Source organism: Hibiscus syriacus, unplaced genomic scaffold (assembly GCF_006381635.1).
Source record: "Hibiscus syriacus cultivar Baekdansim isolate YM2019G1 unplaced genomic scaffold, ASM638163v2 tig00113124_pilon, whole genome shotgun sequence".
Taxonomy (NCBI): Eukaryota; Viridiplantae; Streptophyta; class Magnoliopsida; order Malvales; family Malvaceae; genus Hibiscus; species Hibiscus syriacus.
In genome coordinates, this window is record NW_024063444.1 from 1,490,183 (window position 1) to 1,513,267 (window position 23,085).

Sequence of the window (23,085 nt, forward strand, 5' to 3'; positions counted from 1 at the left end):
ATCAACTAAAAGTTAACAAATCAAGCAAAGATCGTTTCGAAACAATGTGTATGATTGATAAAAACTGTATGTGGCGTATGATTGCAAAGAGGATAAAAGATTGTGAAATGTTTCAAGTTAGGACTTTTATTGATAAACATACATGTTCAAGAACCCAAGTTTTTCCTCACCATAGACAGGCAAACAAAAAAGTGTTGGGTGGTTTTCTGGCTGAGTTAATATTTTTGAATGGTAGGGTATATCGGGGACATGAAATTATGACTGACATGAATGCTCGGTTCAAGATTAGTATCTCATATTCTCAAGCTTGGAGAGCCAAATGTTATGCCTTGGAATTGTTGAGGGGGTCGCCAGAAGCATCGTTTGCCCAACTGCCGGCTTATTGTCACAATTTAAAGCTGAAAAATCCTGGGTCGGTAACTCATATCAAAACAGATAGAGATGGATGCTTTGAGTTGCTGTTTATCGCCATTGGTGTTGCGGTTAGTAAATCAATATAATTTTGTTGACTCATTTTTGTTAGTTACATGCATTTCACATTTAAATGATTATATTCTTGTGTATATGATTTTGTAGATTCGTTCGTTTATTAAAAGCATGCGCCCAGTTATTATAGTTGACGGAGCACATTTAAAAGGTCGATACCTTGGAGTAAACTTATTAGTAGTAGCCATTGATGCTAACAATGGGATACTGCCAATAGCTTACGGGGTTAGCAAATCTGAAACCTCTGATTCATGTGTATGGTTTATGGGGCATCTTAGGGATTGCATAGGTCTTATTAGCAATCTGACAATCATATTCGATAGGACAAACTCAATTGACAACGCTGTTAGAAGGTGTTTCCCAGATGCTTTTCATGGACTTTGTGGTGTTCATTTGTATAGAAATCTAAAATCAAGGTCTGCTGGTATAAAAAATCACAAATGGACATACTGGAAGGCTGTAAAAGCTTATCGGGAAGTGGATTTTAATAAGCATATAAACTGTTTAAGACGTGTTTTGCCTCAGTGTGCTCAAACACTAGAAGATGTCGGGTTTGAAAGATGGTCAAGAGTACATCAACTTGGAGCAAGATATGGTTTCATGACGTCTAATAGTGTAGAATCAATCAACGCTCTAAGTCGTCATTCCCGGAAATTACCCATTACTATGTTAATGGAGTTTTTTCGAGCCTCTATTCAACAGTGGTACTACAAGAAAAGAAATCATGCAGGTATTATTTCTTTAAATTCTTAACTTATCATATATTTTACTAAGTATTATTTATTTAAATTTACAGGAACATTGGAACATCGTGTTACACCATTGACAAAAAAAAGATAACGAAACGTGTTGTGAAGTCAACGTCATGGAGAGTTGAACCATGTTCAAACACTTTGTTTGAGGTACTGGATAATAACTTAAATGGGCTTGTCGATCTAAATGCAAAGACGTGTAGTTGTATGAAATGGAAAACATATGGTTATCCGTGTGGCCATGTTATAAAAGTTTCTCTTCATCTAAACCAAGATGATTCAAGCGCATACGCTATGGATTGCTACACTACAGAAGTATATCGACAGACTTATGGCGAGATTGTCTACCCTATTCCACATCCTTCTGAGTGGGACATACCAGATGACTTACAAACAGTTTTGCCACCAGCCATGGACAGAAGGCTACCTGGCCGACCAAAAAGTCACGATCGTATACCGTCTAAGGGTGAAGAGAAGAAGAGATCGACATGTAGTCGGTGCAAGAAAAGTGGTCATACAAGGTTGACATGTGGATCACCAGTGCCATCACAATCATCTTTTCCTCTACCAAAATATGGATCCTCATCAAAATCCCAATCACAACCGGCTTCACCTTTTGGGACTGTTAACTTAGGTGATTTTTAAATACAAACGTTGTATTATGTGTATATTATGTGTGAACTTTTAACATTTTCAGTTAGGCATGTATTAGTAACTTGAGTTTGAACATTGCTATGATAAGTTCAGTTGTTATCACTTATTAGACATTCATTTGACTATCATAATGCGGAATTTACTATCGCAACGCGGAAATGACTATCGCAACGAGAGAATCACAATGCGAAATGAAAATCGCAACGAGTGAATCGCAATGCGAAAATGAAAATCGCAACGCGAAACTAATTTCGCGTTGCGATTTTCATTTTCGCATTGCGATTCACTCGTTGTGATTTTCATTTCGCATTGCGATTTTCATTTCCGCGTTGCGATAGTCTGTTTTGCATTCAACATAATGCAGATTGAAATCAACAAATCAACTATTACATTTCAATCAATTAAACAAGCACAAATATTATGTACACATCAATTAAACAAATCAACATTTACAAATCATATTTTACAAATCAATTAAACAATCAAAAAATAATAATGAAATCAACTTTTGCACCCATACATCCATTTCACGCAGCTCACTTCAGGATTAACCTGCAGAAACCAAACATTGAATCAACAACACTTTCTACACATCTAAAACCTACAAACAACAAATTATTGAATTCTAGCTACTTAACCAAACATTTTCAAACCAAAAAGAGTAAATATGTTTAACAACACTTGCATTTGACTTACAAATTGTTTATGGACACTTTCATAACGCGGATGCAGGTAGGCAGCGTCTCGCATATATCACTCTAGCCATAAAATACCGAAACCACAAGCCTACTGTACCTCTATCTCTATCGGTGGGAGGTAGAAAATGTATACTTCCTGTCGTCAAACGCTCCAAGCACATGCATACGAGAGGACCACAATCCCCTCTGGCTTCCTTCGTTTGTTGTGGTGCGGTCTCGTCTCTGCTAACTGTAATATTGAGCTTCTTTGGCTTCTTGTTTCCAGAACGAGTCCAATAATTTATCGCATCCAAGAATTTAGCCAAATGAGAGCTCCATCCCTTAATAATATATCTTAAATCAGCCAATGATATGTAATTTATCATGCTGTCATATACTATTGCCTTAAGGGATGGGAGCTGAAGCTCGACGAGAAACCAATGTTTACTTTCCAAAACAGGGATAAACACCTGCAATCATAAGTAATAATTCATTCATTTGCGCACTTATTTATGAATACCTTTAAACTCAATCTAAAATAAATACTAACCTTATCGACCTCCCACCATGCAGGATAAAGTTTAGCTTGTCCATTGCCCAACGCAAATGATTCATCTCGTTGATTCTTCAAGTGAACGGCGTTAAAAGACGTCAGCATAATTATATATCGTGTATTTCTTTTATTTTTCTTAAGTTTCTTAATTATTAGAAGACGTGACACCCACGCATCGATATGCTGTTTTACAAAAAAAGACATATATTAGTGACTTACATAAATTTAAAAAAATAATCAAATTGAAATATAAGAAAAATATAAGACTTACCCCTCCATCGAAATAGCCATTGTCTTCGACCCCTAATAATACGCCCCACCAAGACCGATCAAGCAACAAATAGATATCATCGTTGAGCTTGCATATGTCAGTGAAACACCCCTGGCTCTGCTCATGTAGATAAAAATCAACTGCGGTCTTAGCCCAAAGGGTGTTATCCAGAATTGTGTCCGGTAGTTGTCTCCTCTCCACTTCAGATACAGGAATGGTACTGGCCGGTAACTCATACGAGAGCCAGCTCTCATCCATCATGTCCGGCACGTCAGAGGGTTTCTCAAGAATCTTACATATGACGCCATGTGAATCGGGCTCTTGAATGGTGGGAGGGACCTCTTCAACGATGACAGTGGTCTCTTGAACGGTGGGAGGGACTCTCAAGGAATGATAGGGGCCTCTTCAACGATAGGAGTGGACTCTTGAGGGATGACAGGAGAGTCGGGCTTCTTCTTGCGGTGTCTTCGCACTATTGGGGTGTACGGAGACTTAATAGCACGTGCACGCCGTCTGATGCGTGAACTCCGTCGTGCAAGAAAAACCTGACGTAAAGCATCCACCTTATCGGGCCACTAAATAATTAAATACAAAAATCAGTAAATAAGCAGACATGATATTTAAACAGTGAAAATAAAAACAAATACTAACTTCACAGTGTTAAAGAATAAACAGTTTAGCAGTATTGGCAGCAACCGAATAAATTTACTAAGCAATCTAAGTGAAATGGTTAATCTAAGTGAAATTACGAGTAAATTTATCATCAAGTTAAATATGGAAAATCTTAAACTTATCTCGTTGCGTAGAGTATGAACCTCATTCTGCAACGATACTACCATCTCACATAGAGCGGCAACCTCACCACGTAAAGTAGACACCTCCACACGCCATGCACCATCGTTATCGCGTAGAGTACCGATCTCCTCACGCAAGGCATTGACCTCATCACATAACTCCCTTGACTCATCCCGTGGAGGTGGAGAACAGGGAGATAAAAGTCGTGGCATCTTTGCCGGTCGCCTATCATGAGGTGATGGTGGAGAAGAGGCTCGATGATGTGATGGGATAGGTGATGGCTCTCGTTGTAGAGGTGTATAGTCGAGTCAATCAGGTGATGGCTCTGGGTGAGGTGATGGCTCTCGAAGTGGAGGAAGTGGAGGATGCTCATCATTCGTGCCATCAAAAAAACGCTGACTAGCTTGCCACCAATCAGTGGCAAGCTCAGCCTCCGTGGGTGTCAGTCTCTGTAATGGAGTGTTGGCCTCCTAAAAATATAAAAACTCAAACAAAGTTAAACGTCTACTATTAATAACTTGTTTATATATGATAGTATTTGTGTTAACTTATATTATTTATTGTCGCATATGGTATTAAGTCTTCCCAATCCAACAGACGTTTCCTCTTCTAGGAAATAGCCCTAGGAATATCATTTGAAGTTTTTAATGCATATGTCCGCATGCTGGGGAAAGCCTCGAATATCCAAATCTACAAACAATATAATAACAAACATTAGTAATTGTTAAATAATTAATTATAATTTTGAAAACATTATATAGAAATTCTTACCTTAAAGGCCCAAACAAAGCCTGACAAAGTGTATTTTGACCCATCGCCACGCAAACTTTTGCGGTCATCAAAGGCAGACGACAAATTAGTCCAGGTAGCTTTCCATATATACGAACCCCACGGAAACAGATTCCATACATTTAGGTCCTCTACCAATAATATTAGCTCCTGAGGAATAGGTTGTCTGGCCTCTCTGCCTAAAAAGCCGGCAACCAAAAGTATAGAAGGCATACTCGGACAACATCGACGTCATTCATCCGAGTAAAACCATCTTTCTTATTAAACAATTTCTTCAGGTCTTCGACGTGTAAGTTCGGCTTCTCTATTGACTCATCAGGAAAAACCCGGGATAACCATGATGGGCGGGTGATATGACGAGTGTACCGGCCTACATCATCGTGTCCGAATCGTAGACCAGTGATTAAGCATAACTCCTTCCGCCCAAAACAAGTATACGCCAGTGGAAAATGAAACCATATCTCTTCCTCACCACGTTGTATACTGTCGGGTAGATCGCTAGTCATGGTCTGAAGCCACAAATGGGTCAAATTAACATCTCCACCCGGATGTTGTACTCTCAGCCATGGCCCGAAGCAGGTTTCCTCAAACAATTTTCTTTGTGCAGGTGAAAGCTTCGAAGCAATTGTAGTGGCTAGGCTAACTTTATTCCTTAATGTCAATGAAGCCGAAAAAAATTTCTACAAAAACAATAAACATACCAAGTTAGATATACCAAAAACTACACTGTAAAGATATACCAAAAACAATAAACATAAAGAGTAGTAGTTTATTCTTGAAACTAAAATTTGCAACAATGTTTTGTCTTTTGGTTGAAATGAAAATCGCAACGAGAGAATGAAAATCGCAACGCGAAATGAAAATCGCAACGAGAGAATCGCAACGCGAAATTAAAATCGCAACGAGAGAATCGCAACGCGAAATTAAAATAGCAACGAGAGAATCGCAACGCGAAATGAAAATCGCAATGCGATTTTGGTTTCGCGTTGTGATTATCTCGTTGTGATTTTCATTTTGCATTGCGATTTTCATTTCTCTCGTTGCGATAGTCAATTTCGTGTTGCGATTTTCATTTTCATGTTGCGATTTTAAGTTTAGAAACTATTCTTCTTTTGTAAATTGAAACTTTAATGGATTGCATTACTTCAACCAAAAGACAAAACAAAGACAAATACTAACTTCACAGGGTTAAAGACTAAACAGTTTAGCAGTATTGGCAGCAATCGAATGAATTTAATAAGAAATCTAAATGAAATGGTTAATCTATTATTGAAATTACCAGTAAACTTATCATCAATTTCAATATGAAAAACCTAAAATAATGCAAAAATTTCAAAATAACAATAATTAAAAAAACTAACCCTCGGAGGTTGATTTTCCATTTCTGAATGATTGTGAGGGATTTCTGACCGTGAATGGTTGTGAGGGATTTCGCCGGAGATGGGGACGGATTTTGCCGTAGAGAGTGAGAGATGGAGATGAGACTGAGTTGTGCTTTTTTTAGGTTTTAGGTTATGAGTTGCGATTACGGGATATACTGTGGACGTTCAGTGTTCCGATAATTAATATTCGTGTTTGGAATTTGAAAATAAAATACGTGTAGCGATTATAATAGCGCTTTAAAAATCGCGTTGCGATTTACGGATACACGTTGCGATTTTACGTATTCGCATTGCGATTTACGGATACGCATTGCGATTTACATATTCTCATTGCGATTTATAGATACGCGTTGCGATTTACGTATTCTCGTTGCGATTTACGAATACGCGTTGCGATTTTACGGATACTCGTTGCGATAGTCAGAATCGCGTTGCGATTTATATGTTCGCGTTGCGATTATGGAAAATCGCAATGCGATTCTTCATAATCGCGTTGCGATTCTGGGAACTGATTTGCGATTCTAGAGATCGCGTTGCGATTTTTATTTCGCATTGCGATTTTGTTGGTCATTTTGGCAAATCCAAAAAAAGTTGGTTAAAATTGTATATTATAAGGCATTTTTGGTCACTGAGGCGATTTTCTCCACTTTTTAAACCCTTGGGAAGTTTTGAGGATTAGGATCGCCTTGGATTCGGATGAAATAGAGGTCGAGTTTGGGTCCAAGGGATCTTAATAGGATGATTTAAAATTTTTAGGGCCTAATAACCACAACTATAGTTGAAGTAAGGATCAATCATAACAAATGATGATTGAAATATGAGTTGGCATCTACATGATTTAAAAAATGGTTTAGGACTCAATGTAAAACTCTTTTTAGTTTTACACATATTTAATATCGTTAGATAAATGAAAATAGATTCAATAAATATCTTCTTATTTTCTACTTTTAATCTCAATTATCTATTTTAAATCATCTAACTATTCTAAATCTGTGTAAAATTACTATTTGATGAGAATTTTGTAGAAAGTGAAGGCATAATCCAACTCAGTGAATGATTGTCTTCTGAGGTGGTTAACGATTTTCTCAGGAAGAGATTACACTCTGTAGACACTCATTTTCGTCCAGAGTTTTTTTTATATATACAATATAGTTTTTGAAAGAATTTTCTTTTTTTGGAACATATAATTTTTTCAAAAAAATCGGTCTTCGAAAAAATATATATTATATATATTTGAAAACATTTTGAAAACGTGTATATAATATATAGTTTTTGAAAATATTTTAAATATATATATATATATATATATATAGTTTTTAAAAATATTTTGAAAATATATATAATATATATTTTTTAAAATATTTTTGAAAATGTATATAATATATAGTTTTGAATATATTTTTCAAAATATATATTATATAGTTTTGAAAATATATGAAAAAATATATATTATATGGTTTTGAAAACAATTTTTAAAAATATATATATATCATATAGTTTGAAAATAATTTTTAATTTTTTTCTTATTTATTTAATTTAATTTTTTGTTTTTTTACATGTCCAATGGGTCCAATGTTCGGGTCTAGCAGAAACCCAATCAGATAAAGGGTATGACACAGCCCTAACCCGATTAGGGTTTAATGTCTAGTAAGAGGGCGACGCACAGCGCGCGTGGCGGCCACACACCAAACGACCAACGAGATTTTCGGTCGCACCAACATCCACCATCGTCGAACGGGACTGAATCATCCCAGATATTCAACAACAACGACTATCCCCATTAAATCAGAAAATGGGGTAAAACAACCCTCGAAGCTAAAGGAGAACAGCCCCGATGGGAGGCTATAAATACCTCGCCATGGGACAATTGAATGATCATCAACAAGCAACCAGAACCACAACCAACACAGAGAGTAACACAAAAACCACGAAAAGCAATCACAACGAAATACACAACGACAAAAAACAGTAACAAACCAACATAGCAAAAAAAGACAAGAAAAGTAAAGCATTCGAAAGTAAAAACCACAGAAATATATTCGGCGTCGGAACCGAGAAAAAGGGAAGCGTCGTCGAGAAGCCCAATAGTCGTCGGGGAAAGATAAAGTTCGAGATCTATTTGCATAGATCTACGATGATTGAGAATCCTTTTCGATGATTGATGGCTAGATTCGGGGTCAGGGGAAAAAGGGCTTTCGAAGGGTGTAGTTTATGGGTCTTCGGCCACCGTTCATCAATCAGGCTCCATTGGAGAAGATGGCCGGTTGTTGAGAGAGTGTGGGAATTTTTTTTTGAATGGAAGATAAAATGTTTTTTTTCTCTGGGTTTTAGGTTATTTATAGGGGAGGGACCACCTTGTAATTAACGAATAGTTAAATCATTTCCATAGTCCCTCAAATTTTGATGTGTAATTCATTTTGGTCACCTGTTTCAATTTGGCCTTCGCATTTTCAATTATTTCAATTTCATCCTTCGTTATATTTATTATATTTTATGATTTGGTCCCCTAACCTTTTATTTTTCTCTTACAGCTCATTTTAGCATCAATTTGATCCACAAATTTTAATTTATTCGAATTTAATCGTTTAAGTTTCTTATTTTATTTTTCTTACTTTTCCTTTTTCTTTTATTTTTACTTACTTTCAAAATTTAATATTTCTTTTATTTATTTATTTATTTATTTTTCTTTTTAAAATTTAACATTTTCACTCTTTTTATTATTTCTTTCTTTATCTCTTTTAAAATTTAAATTTTCTTCATTTTTTTCTTTCTTTAAACTTGATTATATATATATATATATTTAAAAACCTTTTATTTTATTTTATTTATTTTTATTTTTATAATCTAACATTCTTTTTGACCTTTTTTTTAGAGAAATTTCAACTAATCAAAGGTAAGTAATTTGAATCGAGTTTTTAAATTTTAATTTTCACAATTAAGACGACCAATAAATTAAAATTGTATCGAAATGACAGTTCAAAAGTTTTTATTCTTCCTTAACTGTAACTGATCCCGAATCCGACATATTTCTGATAGAACGCAGATCAGGTAAGATAATGTCCGATCAACCTAAATATTATTTTCCTCCAACTAGATTAGAAAGTTTTTTAATGAAACCTTTGGTGGTATCCCTTCTTTATGAGTGAAAAAAAAAGAATATATATATATATATATATATGGACATTCTTGGTAAGCCCTTTTTCTTAGAATTAGATCTTTGAGGGGCGAACCAGTTTTCATGTCAAGCTTAACCACTGCATTTTGAGACATTATGAAGTCAAATGTACAATCAAAGGATGGAAAGTTTTGCCCCAAAATTGAACCTCAAACTTCTACGTAACGAAGTTTGTTTGAACTTTGCTAACTAAATGTTGGCCGTATACAGCTTTTTCGAACTTTCGAGTTCCGCCGCTCCTCTGTACACACACTTCCAAAGGCTCCACTGCTGCATCGTAATTTGGCTGTTCAGGGAAAACAGGAATATTCAGAAAGGACAAAACCGGCAGAAAATAGAAGGCAACTTGTGTAAATATTAACCTCGTAAAAGTACGCAACACAAACGCGATATGTCGGAAATGTGTTGATAACTCGGTGAAGTGTTGAGTCGTATAAACCATTGGATAGTATCTGCAGTTACACCCAAAATTTTAGCAGGGCATAATAAGAAAATGAAAATACAGACATTTGAAACCGCTTTTACCGTTGTGTTAATGCCGTACCTTCAACATATCACCAATGTTGCATACAAATGTTCCTGGAATCGGAGGAGCTGAGATCCACTCACCAGATCGGTTTCTCACCTGCATAACTTGTTTAGATAAGCTGTCATTGGAAGTTAAAGCAGTGGGATTTAATGAGCTGGAAACCGAAAGCTGGAAGTTGGGAAAGTGTGAAATCATCCACCATGAACTATTTAGTATCGAGAAAGAAAGGAATAAATCTGAGACAATAAAACGGTTCACATTTGGTTGACAAAGCAAAGATCAACTATTGCTTTGGTCATACAAGATTAACTTGCTAAGCAGCGGTAATCTTCAGAACGATAAGCAACGAAATGTTTTTCGGAGCTAAAACAGAGAAAGAAGAGGCTAAACATTATGGTTTGGTTAGCACTTCTCTTTCAATCAAGAGATTCCGAGACAACGATCGGTTTTGTTAATTTCTTAAAACTGGAAACTATGAGGATCATACCTGAAGTGCTGTGATATTTTCATCTTGATTCACCAATGTTAACAAACCTGTTGAAATATTGTAAAACTTAGAATGGTGTTTAAATCTTCTAAGCCACTCATCTCAAGTTAAATGGGAACTTCACCATAATCCGTGTGTGCACCGCTGAATTGTTCGGCCCGGAAGAGATAAACAGAAGCAAACAAGAAAAAGTAAGGACATGCTAAAATTGCAGAAATTAAGAAAAAGGAAAAACCAGAAGCAGCATTGACATTCCGTTACCATCCAATGTCAGTATCAGGTTTGCATTTTCCGTTTGCGGTTGATGCTCCTGGGTAACCAATAAGACGCATCGCCCAAAATGCATCACCGCCTCTTTCTCCTTCAAATTCATCCGGTGATCCACCCAATGCAAAAGCTATTCCCCGAAGAATTTTCCTTGACAGTTCTGTCATCACCAAGAATTCATAAACTGCCATGAATTTTCCTGCCAAGTAAAAAAATTATCAAAGGAGAACTCAAACTCGAAAAACACAAACATGCCTGTACAGAGGCTGATATACTCCTCCATCAGTTCTTTGAAGTTTGGGGGATTATGTGGCCTGTCATATACAACGTCGCAAAACGAAAGAGTCAACTCCGAAACTCAACCTTCAACCTTTCAGATTAGCCGCTATATGCAAAATTGTTAGTACCATTATTCCCATGAACATGGCAAATCCAAAATCTTTGTAGGATATACAACCATTTTGCAATGGCTTAAGCCAATTATTTAAGTATTGAGAACATTTTGTATGACCAATCAATCGCAGCAATACAAATAGTAAATTCAAGGTCCTTGTATGAATAAAAAATAATCTTAACATTGCACTAAGGCCCTTCCAAAGTGTATCAATCGCAAATGTCATTTGATAATAATAACTGCCATCCAGCAAAAGAAAATTCTATAAAATGGATATGGTTGAGAAATGACCAAGTCTCTTGACATACCATTGATTGCATCCTTCCATTGGTTTGCCAAGAGCTCCATACATCCCTTGTTTTAATTCTTTATAGCACTGTAATCCAAAGTAGCACAGAAATCAGTATCATATATATACTGTAGCAAACATAATGTGCTACTAATGAGAATACTTTCCTATAATGTAACTTTCAAAGATAATCCCGAATAGCAAGGGGAAAAATTATATAACTGAGATGGTTAAAAGCATAACATAACAGTGTAAAAAGTAAAAACCAACTGCTTTGAGATAGTTCATGCAAAGATCCACTCAAGTGTTGGAAGTATCCACCACACTATCTAAGAGTGAGTAATGTGTTTTTAACTAAATCTTTGACTGAAACTTCAAACATTTTAAATTGAATATGATGATAAATACCCCTTCAAAGAAAAAAGTGAATGATAATTAATCAAAAAAAGAAAATAAGGTTCAAACAAATATAAACCCTAGAATAAGTTGAAAGTTCATTATTCTCCCTCTGTATATGAAGTAGTGGAAAAGTAGTGGACAGAATACTTTTGATGATGATGACTGACTAATACTAGAAACATGGTACCAGTAGAGAAAATTTTTTGATGCCATGTATTCCGTTCAAAACATCCTATTCGATTAAACAGAAAATGATTCCCATTGGAACCTTGCAATATCAATGAAAATGAAATGGAGGAACAAGAAATAGCTACAAGTAACACCCACATCAATAGCTTCATGCATATCAGGCACGCCTTTGGTTATGTTTTCTCCAATTCTCTGGTATCCCCTGCATTTGAGTGTCACCTGACCAGGTCAATGAGATTCATATACACTAATCAATAATCTTAAACTACATCTATCTAAAGATTTTACTTCACCGAACAGACCTGTATCCAGCAGCTGGTGTCAATTTGATCTTCAGTTTTTCTTCGTACGGAAGATCAAAGAATTTTCGTGTTATATTTCTAACCTCGTTCACCATAGTCTCAGGGATACCGTGACCTTTCTAATGAATCAAAAAGCGAACGAATCAAGGGCAAAAAAACAAAAACAAAAACCATCAATAAGTTAGGCTATCAACTAGATATATAGAAAACTTTAGTTTGTATGCATAAAAATAGAATGCTCCATATTTCATCTATGAAAATTGTCCGGGGTCAAATTTTGAAATCAGAATCAGATCATAGGCTCCACCATACCAGAAACTTCAATTAGAAAACCTAGATTCTTTAACCATTAGCGAAATACTATTGTAAACCAATTTTGCTTCGACTCTTTATTTTCTTTAAGAAACTGTGTCTAACGTCCTTGCATATCCGGATTCGACTGTAGGGATATGACCCTCCAAGGGTTCCATATATATTGAAAAACATAGAAAAAATTGAACATGTTACAACCGAGTTTGAGTATCATAGATGAAGTTCCCCTTGTTCAGAAGAACATAGAAATAGAATAAAAAAAACAGAAGTGAAAATTTTACCACATAGAAGAATCCAGCCTCACGGCAAGCTTGATCCAATTGTTTAACAACTTCACATACACCAGGGTCTTGATCCATTTTCGGATCGTTGCATTCGGCCAACAGAGGAGCAATATCTACACCACAATTTATAAATAACAATAAAAACCCAAACAGATAAATTTATACGAATAAATTTCACTTTTTGATTGAGTTCTTATGCTTTAGGTTTAAATTAATCAAACCCTTCTTTCTTTTGCTTGAAGCCTAGACTCGACATTCAAAACTGTGATTCCAATATCAATCAACCTTAGAACTTGAATTTGAACCATAAAATGGAGAAAAACCAACAGTTTCTGCAAGTAAAACTTGTATTGATTGCGGCCATGCAAAATTAATCAATCAAAAAGATAAATTTCGAGGACCGGTAAATCATGGGGATAATAATATACAAATTACCGATAACTGGGATGGATTTGAAGTCGGTGGCCATGGCGTCGAGGACCGTCCTTTTGTTCTTCAACTATATTGTTTTACTAAGGAATGCCACTCAGATGTACAAAGATTCGATGAATAGTTATGGAGGCATTAAAATTTATATTTTATTAGATTTCCGTTCATGGAGAGGCGTGAGAAACTTGTCATGTTACTGTTCTTCCTCTTTTGTCGTCTACAGGCAGAGACGGCTATTACGGGCTCAGGCCCCCATTTTTTCATCTTTATAATTAGTCTCTTAATTTTTAAATTTTATTTTTTACTTTTATAATTTATGTTCTAATTTTATTCAATTTTAATTTTAATTTTTATATTGAAGTCTCTAATATTTCAATCTTTTTTTTTAAATTTTATAATTAAGGCTCTTAATTTTTTAATCATACTTTTTAACTTTATAATTGAGGTCCTTAAATTTTTTCAATCTCACTTTCTACCTTTTCTACCTTTATAATTGAAGCCCTAAATTTTTTAATCCTACTTTTTAACTTTATAATTGAGGCTCTTAAGTTTTTTCAATCTCACTTTATATCTTTGCATTTGAGGACCCTAATTTTTTTAATATAATTTTTTAACTTTATAATTAAGACTTTAAGTTTTTTCAATCTCACTTTCTATCTTTATAATTGAGGCCCTAAGTTTTTTCAATCTCACTTTCTACCCTTATAATTGAGGCCCATAAGTTTTTTCATTCTCAATTATTGAGTCCACTAATTATTTTTTATCTTAATTTATACCTTTATAATTAAAGTCTCCAATTTTTTTTTTCAATTTCATAAATTTCTCCATGTTTCATCCCTTTCTCTATCTCTCTTGTTTGTTCATTTAATTTTAAATTAAATCTAATCATACATGTCTTTTTTTTTACAAATCCTATTTTTTAATTTATCAAATATTCTTTAACTCTTAATCTTCTCCAATTTGAATCTAACGATAACATTATACAATATTCTTTTTTTAATTTTTTATTCAAAATTAAGCTCCAAATCATAATTCACACTAATTTTCAATTTTTAATCTATTAATCGTATTTAAGGTGTTTTCTTAACAAAACAATAAAATTAATGTTAGAAAAAATTTAATTATTTTTCTACGATATTAAATTAATTATTTAAAGTAATAAATTATATTTTTGTTATAAAATGTTCGCGACGACTACGTCTACAGACCTTCTGTCGCAGTGGAATCCATGAAGTGGAACCACACTCAAATAGTTTCAGTCATAAAAAATATATTATTTTAAAAAAATAATTTCGAACTATTATGTTGAATAAACAATTAATATAAAAATGAGCCGGATAAACATACAGTGCTTCACGTGAGGGGTACAGTGGCGTTGGTATCACGCTGGAATACAAAACCGCAAATTCACTGACTTTTAAGGGTAAAATTGTAAATAAACAAATTCTTATATATATATATGAGCAACCAATGGAATTGGGACCCACCTTGTTTTATTCCGTTTTCCTGATCAAATCACCCGCTCGGACAGGTGTCACGTCTTAGTATACCACTGTAAAAAATATTATTAGAACAAACATAAACGAACACAATAAACGAATAATAATAAAAAATTTATTCGAACACAACAAACGAATGTAAAAAAAAAACAACAAGAATAACAACTTAAAATTCATTAATATAACCTGTAACTTTAGAGTTAATTTGTTCGAATACGACAAAAACATACATAAATCATAAATAAGCTATATGAACATAATAAAGTCTTAATGTTAATTTGTTCAACAAAACAATCTTCTTGAAATCCAAACAACTTCAATATTCTTCGTAACATATTCAACTTGCCCTCTGTTTGAACATAAATGAACGAACATAAATGAACGAACATATAATCGAACGTTCACGAACGTAAATGAACGAACGAACCCTTTATTCATGTTCGTTCATTTAATTAAACGAACGTAAAATCTTGCTCATGTTCGTTCATTTAATAAATAAACAAACATAAACGATCTTCCTGCTACACGGTTCATGAATGATTCGCTGAACGTTCAATTTATTTACGGGCCTAGCACTCTTTTGCTCCTATACGGCAGCACAACCGGATACTAATATATTTATTTATTTAAATAGATTACTACTGCCACTCTTTAATTTATTTATTTATTTAAATAAATCACTACTACCACTCTTATCTTTGAAGGATTATTGTTAAATTTGATTGATTTATTTTAACAGGGTAAAAAAATAGGATGTATAAGAGTAAAAAAATATAAAAGTTGTTGTTTGTTAATTTTTTAATATAATATTTTTTTTAAAAATATATATATATTTAATAAGACGGAGAGAATATTATTTTTCTACGACGAGGAGAATAAAAGGAAATCGGAAAGGGAAATATCATCCTAATTTCCGGTATTCTGCTAAGAAAGTTTTGATTTTTTTTATATATAAAGAACCAATTATTCAAGAAAGAGAAAGAGGAGAGGATCGTTAATTGTTTTAGTGGAAATTATTTAGTGAAAGAAATAGATTAGATAGATACATAGAGAGAGATGTCGGTTGGAATAGCGCGTGGTAGACTCGCCGAGGAACGGAAGGCATGGAGGAAGAACCATCCCCATGTTAGTTTTTCTGTTGAGTTTTCATTTTCAATGTTTCATTTTTTTTCCTGATTATTCGTGTATATTAGGGTTTTGTCGCCAAACCGGAGACGTTGCCGGGTGGAACGGTGAATTTGATGGCGTGGCATTGCACCATCCCTGGTAAAGCAGGGGTAAGTCAATGATGTATTGTTCGTTAAGTTCACTGGATGATTTTAGGGTAAAGTATAGTAATGGTCACTGAACATTTCTGAAGCTTGCATTTAGGTCCTCCAACTTTTAAAACTTGCAATACAGTCCCCCAACATTTATTCCGTTTGCAATATGGTCCCCAACTTAAATCACTGTTAGAAAATTAGGGTAAATTATATAAACGGTCATTAAACTTTTCAGGCACTTGAATTTAGGTCCCCAACTTTTAAAACTTGCAAAACAGTCCCCCAATAATTTTATTTTCTTATTAAATATAGATGTATAGAAAATATAAATGATTCAATTTATATTTAAATGTATGAATCATTTATATTTTTTGATATATTTTATTTTTCTTGTATAAACTAGTATTTAAAATATGTTTATATTTTAATCAAAATATTTCAATATACGAATAAAAATATATTTATATAAATGTATATTTATATTTAGATGTATAAATAAAAATATATATTCATATATTAATGTATGAATCATTTATATTTTTTGAATATTTTATTTTTAATAAGAAATTAAAATTATTAATTATATTAGAAATACTCAACTTAAGATTATATATATAATCATGAATTATAAATATGAAAAAATATAATTATTAAATTTAGTTTAAAAATATATAAATCTTAAGAGAAAATTTACAATTTAGATTGGTTCACTAGTGCTTCGAAGAATGAATGCTCGGCCGCTGTTGGCTTCAAATGGATGCTAAATCAGGTAAACAGCTTAGCTTCTTATTTTAGTCTTGACCTTGTGATCTTATTGAGAAATGTGATGGATTGTTGTCGAGTTGTCGGAACTGTATGAGAACGACCCGGAGTTGTCGATCTGTTCTGTTTTAGCACGATTATTTATTCACATAAGGGAGTCTTGTTTTCTAGATATAAACCATGCAAAAGAATACCGTAATCAATATGGTGGCAATCCTATGTGATGGAAGGAAATCATTTGCATTTTACGAGCTGCTTGTTGATATATTTTTCCTGCAGGGATTGATAGAGCACCATCGAGAAATAGTAGAATACTTCAATGGTCGGGGTGGTTCTGCCATATTTCTCTTTCGGAGAAATTTGCTTCGGAGGATGGTTTCAGTACTCGCGAATTCGTATGATCGCTATGCAAAGCTATTAAATGGAACCCACAAGTCTCATGTTCATTCAGAGCAAGAGGCCTCTCTTCCTACCCTGCGTTCTGTTACGGACTCTCCCTATTTACTCTTTTTATCCGCTTTTTCTGCTCCGACATTTGAACTTATTTCTGGTCACTTAATTTAGGCTGCCGCGCTTTCGAGTTACAAGCCGATGATCAATTCTACATCATTAATAAGGGATCTTAAAGAAGCAGAAGCGTCCGTTGTTAGGGCTTTAGAGTACTTCAATAGTACCCGTCACATGGTTTTGTACTACGAGGATCTTGTCACAAACCATACGGTAAGGCTGGCGACCAACTTCCACGAAATATTTATAGCATTTCTTGATGGTTTTGCATTATGCGGATCTCATCACAAACCGTACCGTAAGGTCGGCAATTAACTTTCATGAAATGTTTATAATATTTCTCGACCATGAAGCAACGTTTTGTGGAAGTCCAAGAATAATCATCTTCTAACCCGCAATCCTTTTTGTTTTTTCGTGTGTTTGTACCAGAAACTCAAAGATGTTCAAGAGTTCCTAGGCCTTCCACAGATGGAATTAACTAGTGGCCAGGTTAAGATACACAAAGGTCCGTTATCCGATTCGGTGAACAACTGGGACGATGTCAACAAGACACTAAACGGGACCAAATACGAGAGATTCCTTCATTCCGACTATTAAGAATGACTGCAGCTCGCAAAAAGAAGCTCATGGATGGCATCTTTGTCCAGTTTTTATTGCTGAGACTGACTGAACATTTTCCCCATTTTGTCTGCCATGAGGTCACGATGTTCACCATGCCAGAAACAATCAGGCAAGCAAATACCCTGAAGCCCTTGACCATTTTTCTTTTCTATTGATTTGGATCTTATTGATCATATATGGACGGTTTGTACATTTCAACTAATGAATATTTGGATGAACCATTCATATTTGGATAGTGTTTTTATTCCTGTATGTCCATTGGGATTTTGTTCTTTTAAAATCCGTGTATTCATGTCATAATATCAAACAGATATCGACAATGGCATGCATGTATGATCGTTTGACTCCCATCATTGAATGAGAAAGAAAATTTAAACATTTTATAAAAATCAATATAAATTTAATCTATTTACATTACAACAGAACCGCTAAGCTTTTAAGAGGTGAATTTTCAAACGAATGGATAAATTTTTTTATTAAAATATATTATATAAATTTATTTTTATTTAATATATAAAATAGTTTTCCATCCATTAAACTAGTGTAATTTCTTGAAGAAAAAAAAATGATATAATTGGACTCGATAACATTAAACTCAGTCAAGAATTCAATTATATTTACATGACAAACACTTTGAACAAAAATATATGAATACTAAACTCTGCCTTTTCTGCTTCTTTGCATAACATATATAATGTTCTACCTATGCCTCCAGATCAGCAAGACAGAGAGCAGGGGAGTTGGGGCGTGCTTTAGCTCTCCACGGCAAGCCTTGAAGCTGTCTTACCAGCAGAAACCACTGCTACTTCCTCTCTTCGACTTGACCCGAGAATACGGTTCTTGTTAGACTCCAGGTTCATCGTTATGTCACGGATAACAGTAGGACTGGGATGATGAAGAAGCGACGAACTAGGTAGAGCCTCAAAGGTACAACAAGGAGAGTAAAATGGTGACGGTTCTCATCAAACAGTTTCCCCGGAGAAATTTATTAATGCATGAAGCTGCACCGAAAGGACAAGAATATAGCACAAGTTTCCTGACTTGATCGAATGGATGGATATATAATGATACGCAAATGGCAATGCGACATGTAATTCTTACCTGTTAGAAGTCAGTTTTATTCCTTTGCGGGCCCTGCTGAACTGGAAATTGATTCAGGTTAAGTTCAGATCGGTCTCTTGTTAAACCTATTAGTAAACAAACAATTAGATGTCAGAAGCAACGGAAGGGGGAAGTATTCTTATCTATCATGGACATTATCTATTAGATGCTTAAACAACCGACCGTTTGAGCCTTTTATAAATTGGTGCTCTAGTAACATGCTCGCAGACGGTCTCTCTGCCGGATTTCTTTGGAAGCAGCAGCGCAGGAAATCCTTCCCCTCAGGTGATAATGTTTTGGGTGTCGGAGGAGTATCCCTCATCACTTTAAACATAGCTGCAGCCTGCGTTAACAGTGTCAATTTTGAGAAATTGGCAATGGCTTTTACTTGAAAACAAACTAGACCGAGCAATTGAACCATGTTGGTGCCGCTGAGACAATCAGTACAATCTTTACATTAGCAGCTTACCCCTTCATATTCACTCCATGGTGCTTTACCGGTGTACATTTCAATAATCGTGCAACCCAAGCTCCAAATATCAACAGCTAGAGCAAGTTCAGAAGAACAATTATTATTCTGCATTACGGCTTGCAAGAGCTGCAGTTAAATGAGTACTGTCAGCATGTTTAAATTACAGACCACTACATCGAAATAGATTCGAGATGGTACCTCCGGAGCCATCCAATATGGGCTTCCCTTCAAAGATAGATTAGCTCTTTGTCCACTAAGCTGTGCATCAAACGTATCCAAAGTTATTTGATCGGAATCAGAATAATAACAACTAACAGAAATTACACCAAGCTAATCGACTCCAATTTATCATTATCCATCACAGCCACAGTTGGCTATTCATATTACAGAGTAAGATAGTTATATGCATCACTTTTCGTGCAGGGAAGGTGCACGGACATCAACTCGTAAAAGATCCTTGACTACGACATTACAAGCCTTACCTGTGACTAGCACACATCCAAAGATAACGATAACTTTACGAACTTACATGTTTGGACATCCCAAAGTCAGCAAGCTTCACAACTCCAAATGCATCAACAAGCAAATTAGCTCCTTTAATATCTCTAAAAAACATATAAACAGCATATTAAGCCACCGATAATTCATGCAAGCATAATAAGACCACTTGATTTTATGCTGTAACGGACTATTTTAGTGTGCATGTCAAACCTTATTTTAAACCAGAAATCACTATATACCTGTGAATCGTCTTTGTTCCATGCAGGTAAGCCAACCCTGAAAGAATATGACGGGTAAAATTGCGAACAACAGATTCGGTTATGGCACCGTAGTGATCACGAACATATTTATTAATTGAACCGGGATGAACATACTCCAAATATATATAGAACTTATCTTCAACCTGTGTACGCACAATTTGAATTCTTAATAGAAGTTACTGAGATAATAAGTCAGGCAAGAAGAAAGAGTAAAACCGTAAAAATGCAATTGGCATGTTGCTTACTATTTCACTACCATAGTACTGAACTATATTCGGATGCCTGAGCTGGCTAAGAACCTTAATCTCCTGCAATGAAATAAAGTAGTTACGATGACCGTGGAAGAAATAAACACGATATGTAACATTTGCTGCAGACAGAAAAACCTGCTCTAGTTGTTTTATACACTCTGCAGATTTCGGGTCATCGGGAAATATCTCAACTTCCTTCATCGCACATAAAGCTCCAGTTTGTCTGTCCAAAACAAGAAGCCCCTTTAGTGTTTAGATAGCAAGATCAACGGGAAACCAAGATACAGAGAACTTGTATACCTGTTACTGGCAACATAAACACTTCCGAATGTACCACGCCCAATAAGCTTGCCTTTTTTCCATTGACAATTCATCCGCAACGGGTCTGGATTAGATGTAACTTGGGGGGGAATGGAAGCTGATGTAGAAGTCATTGCTGCTCCTGGAGGACGAGGTAATGGATGGACATTGCTGCTCCGAGATGGTGAGCTGTCGAGTGAAATCCGTTGTTTTATCGGTGAAGGAGGTCCACTTCTCTGCCTTTGACGAGGACTTCTATTTGGTGGAGTATGAAATGGGGTATAATCAATGCTATATGCACCATAATCATAATATCCCAGGGGAAAATGCCCCGGAACGTCTAAAGTCGGCATCTCCGGAGCAGACCAAGCATGGTTACCACCTGCAGGAGTCATGAAGTGTAGAAACCTGTGACTTGGATTCTTTCCGGTTGGGCTAATAACGGCACGGCTTAACGGACTCCCAGGGGCACTACTAATCGGGTCATTAGCCCGAAAGTCATCCTCGAAGCTGTCCCCTCTAATCAGTTCTTGATATAGTATTTTCTCAGATGATCTTCTGGCACAATCAGCCCTCTTCGATGAGCGACGAGAAGCAAACCTGCTGCAATCAAGAAACTCTCAAGTCTCAATTATAACAACAAGAAGCAAAATGCTTATCAGAATGTCTGCAATGACTAGAAGAAATAAGCTTTAAGTTTAGATTTTCAGACCATCAATACAAAACGACCGGCATTTCACGAATAAATTCTCCTCAAACTCATAATTTTCTTGTAAAACATCCTAAGATTAGCAACAAGTTGGAATTTCAATCTCCTTGAACATATAATAATAATTTTTTCTTCATTTTAACATAAAATTAACGAATAATTGCAGAATCTTATATAAATTCCTAAAACTGCAACAAAACTTTAATCAAAACTAATATGTGAGAAGAAGAAAAGAAGCAAATTCACCTTGAATTGGCCGACAACCGTGGCTCAGCTTCCTTTTCTTTATCTCTGCCCTCTAAACCCTTGCCAGACCCAGCATCTTTCGGCGACAACCGTTGCTCGCAATCTCCTTCGGGAGCCGGAAGCGGGAGCGGCAACGGAACCGCCACTGCCGGCGTCGATATCCTCGCTGACGAACTCGGCGAAAAAGATGGAGTATGGTAACAGCTGGGCTGCACTGGCACCTGCACTTCCTTCGTCGGAGCAACGCCCTGATCCCTGACACGCCGCAGCTCCTTCGCCCTCGTCAGTCTAGATAAGCGAAACCCAAAACTGAAACGATGCTTGTTAGAATTATTATCATTATCTTTACAAGGTTTCTTGGGAGAGGTGGCTGAAGAAGAAGACGAGGAAGTAGAAGAAAAGGATGAAAAAGAAATACTCCGAAGCCAACGCATGGCTAAAAGATCATTCTAAACACAAAAATAATTAGATTCTCAATCCCAATGATAAAGGATTCGAAATGGGAGTTTCGATCAAAAACAAAAAGACAGAAAATCCATAGGTTTGAGAAAGAACAAAGAGTCTGGTTTTGAATTCGGTATGTCAGCAATTCCGTTTCCCTTACGTTGTCTGAAAAAACATAACAGCACAGTTTACACCAGAATTGAATACCCTTTTTGTCATTTTTTTGTTGTTGCAATAATTGTATTACTTAATTTATATATGTTAAAAAAAGCTGAATTAACGAATTCATGATAAGTAATGGAGATTTCGTGGTTTTAGATTCTATAATTAAGTAGAAAACAAAATCTACAATTTGCATAGATTAGTTACTCACAATGGCAAACTTTTCGGGTTAAATTTTTTATATTAAAAAATATAATGTAAATTTTAAAAAATAAATAAATAAGATGTTATCTTACAATATAACGTTTCTAATAATTAAATACACTGAGCGGAGAATATAATTTCATTTTTTATAATATTGTTTTTATGATTAGGTTATAATTTTTAGGGTGCACTACACATGTTATCATTAAACTATTATTCATTTTTATTTTGATAATTGAAGTTTTGATTTGATCAATTGATACATGTACCATAAGACTCACATCAAAGGAAGACGGATTACCTCTTCCAATTGATCCACACAACCAAATCTTAAAAAAGAAGATCAGAACATCAACATACTTGCGGAGA

At 35.1% G+C, this 23,085-nt stretch overlaps 2 protein-coding genes and 1 pseudogene across 4 annotated transcripts; 1 reads left to right on the top strand and 2 right to left on the bottom strand.

The window, feature by feature from the left end:
* Positions 1-9,600: 9,600 nt before the first annotated feature.
* LOC120185623 (probable 2-oxoglutarate-dependent dioxygenase At3g50210) lies at positions 9,601-13,565 on the bottom strand. Its single transcript, XM_039189795.1, has 12 exons — positions 13,422-13,565; positions 12,984-13,099; positions 12,391-12,509; positions 12,227-12,290; positions 11,520-11,587; positions 11,073-11,131; positions 10,812-10,977; positions 10,675-10,694; positions 10,551-10,597; positions 10,079-10,159; positions 9,897-9,986; positions 9,601-9,820 (listed from the first exon to the last, which is right to left on the bottom strand). The coding sequence occupies exons 1-12, from the start codon at positions 13,453-13,455 to the stop codon at positions 9,692-9,694; spliced, it is 993 nt and encodes a 330-aa protein (XP_039045726.1). The 5' UTR covers positions 13,456-13,565; the 3' UTR covers positions 9,601-9,691.
* A 3,284-nt stretch (positions 13,566-16,849) lies between these two features.
* LOC120185666 lies at positions 16,850-18,360 on the top strand (annotated as a pseudogene).
* A 321-nt stretch (positions 18,361-18,681) lies between these two features.
* Positions 18,682-22,507, bottom strand: LOC120185664 (mitogen-activated protein kinase kinase kinase 5-like). Of its 3 annotated transcripts, none has more exons than XM_039189830.1 (11): positions 21,907-22,507; positions 20,952-21,551; positions 20,787-20,874; positions 20,646-20,708; positions 20,380-20,543; positions 20,169-20,244; positions 19,838-19,897; positions 19,637-19,765; positions 19,351-19,510; positions 19,168-19,253; positions 18,682-19,067 (listed from the first exon to the last, which is right to left on the bottom strand). In XM_039189830.1, exons 1-10 carry the CDS (start codon positions 22,338-22,340, stop codon positions 19,171-19,173), a joined length of 1,857 nt encoding a protein of 618 aa, XP_039045761.1. In that variant the 5' UTR covers positions 22,341-22,507; the 3' UTR covers positions 18,682-19,067; positions 19,168-19,170. The 3 variants fall into 3 exon arrangements, with proteins under 3 accessions (XP_039045761.1, XP_039045760.1, XP_039045762.1); XM_039189829.1 differs by having other exon boundaries at positions 20,952-21,554; XM_039189831.1 differs by lacking the exons at positions 18,682-19,067; positions 19,168-19,253 and having other exon boundaries at positions 19,291-19,510; positions 20,952-21,554.
* Positions 22,508-23,085: the final 578 nt, after the last annotated feature.

Coding starts and splice junctions, on each gene's coding strand:
- LOC120185664 (XM_039189829.1), bottom strand. CDS start 22,340: ATGCGTTGGCTTCGGAGTATTTCTTTTTCATCCTTTTCTTCTACTTCC. Junction 21,555..21,906: donor CGGTTGTCGGCCAATTCAAG/GTGAATTTGCTT, acceptor TCTTGATTGCAG/CAGGTTTGCTTCTCGTCGCT. Junction 20,709..20,786: donor GTATAAAACAACTAGAGCAG/GTTTTTCTGTCT, acceptor ATTTCATTGCAG/GAGATTAAGGTTCTTAGCCA.
- LOC120185623 (XM_039189795.1), bottom strand. CDS start 13,455: ATGGCCACCGACTTCAAATCCATCCCAGTTATCG. Junction 10,598..10,674: donor CGGTGCACACACGGATTATG/GTGAAGTTCCCA, acceptor ATATTTCAACAG/GTTTGTTAACATTGGTGAAT. Junction 9,821..9,896: donor GTGTTGCGTACTTTTACGAG/GTTAATATTTAC, acceptor TTCCCTGAACAG/CCAAATTACGATGCAGCAGT.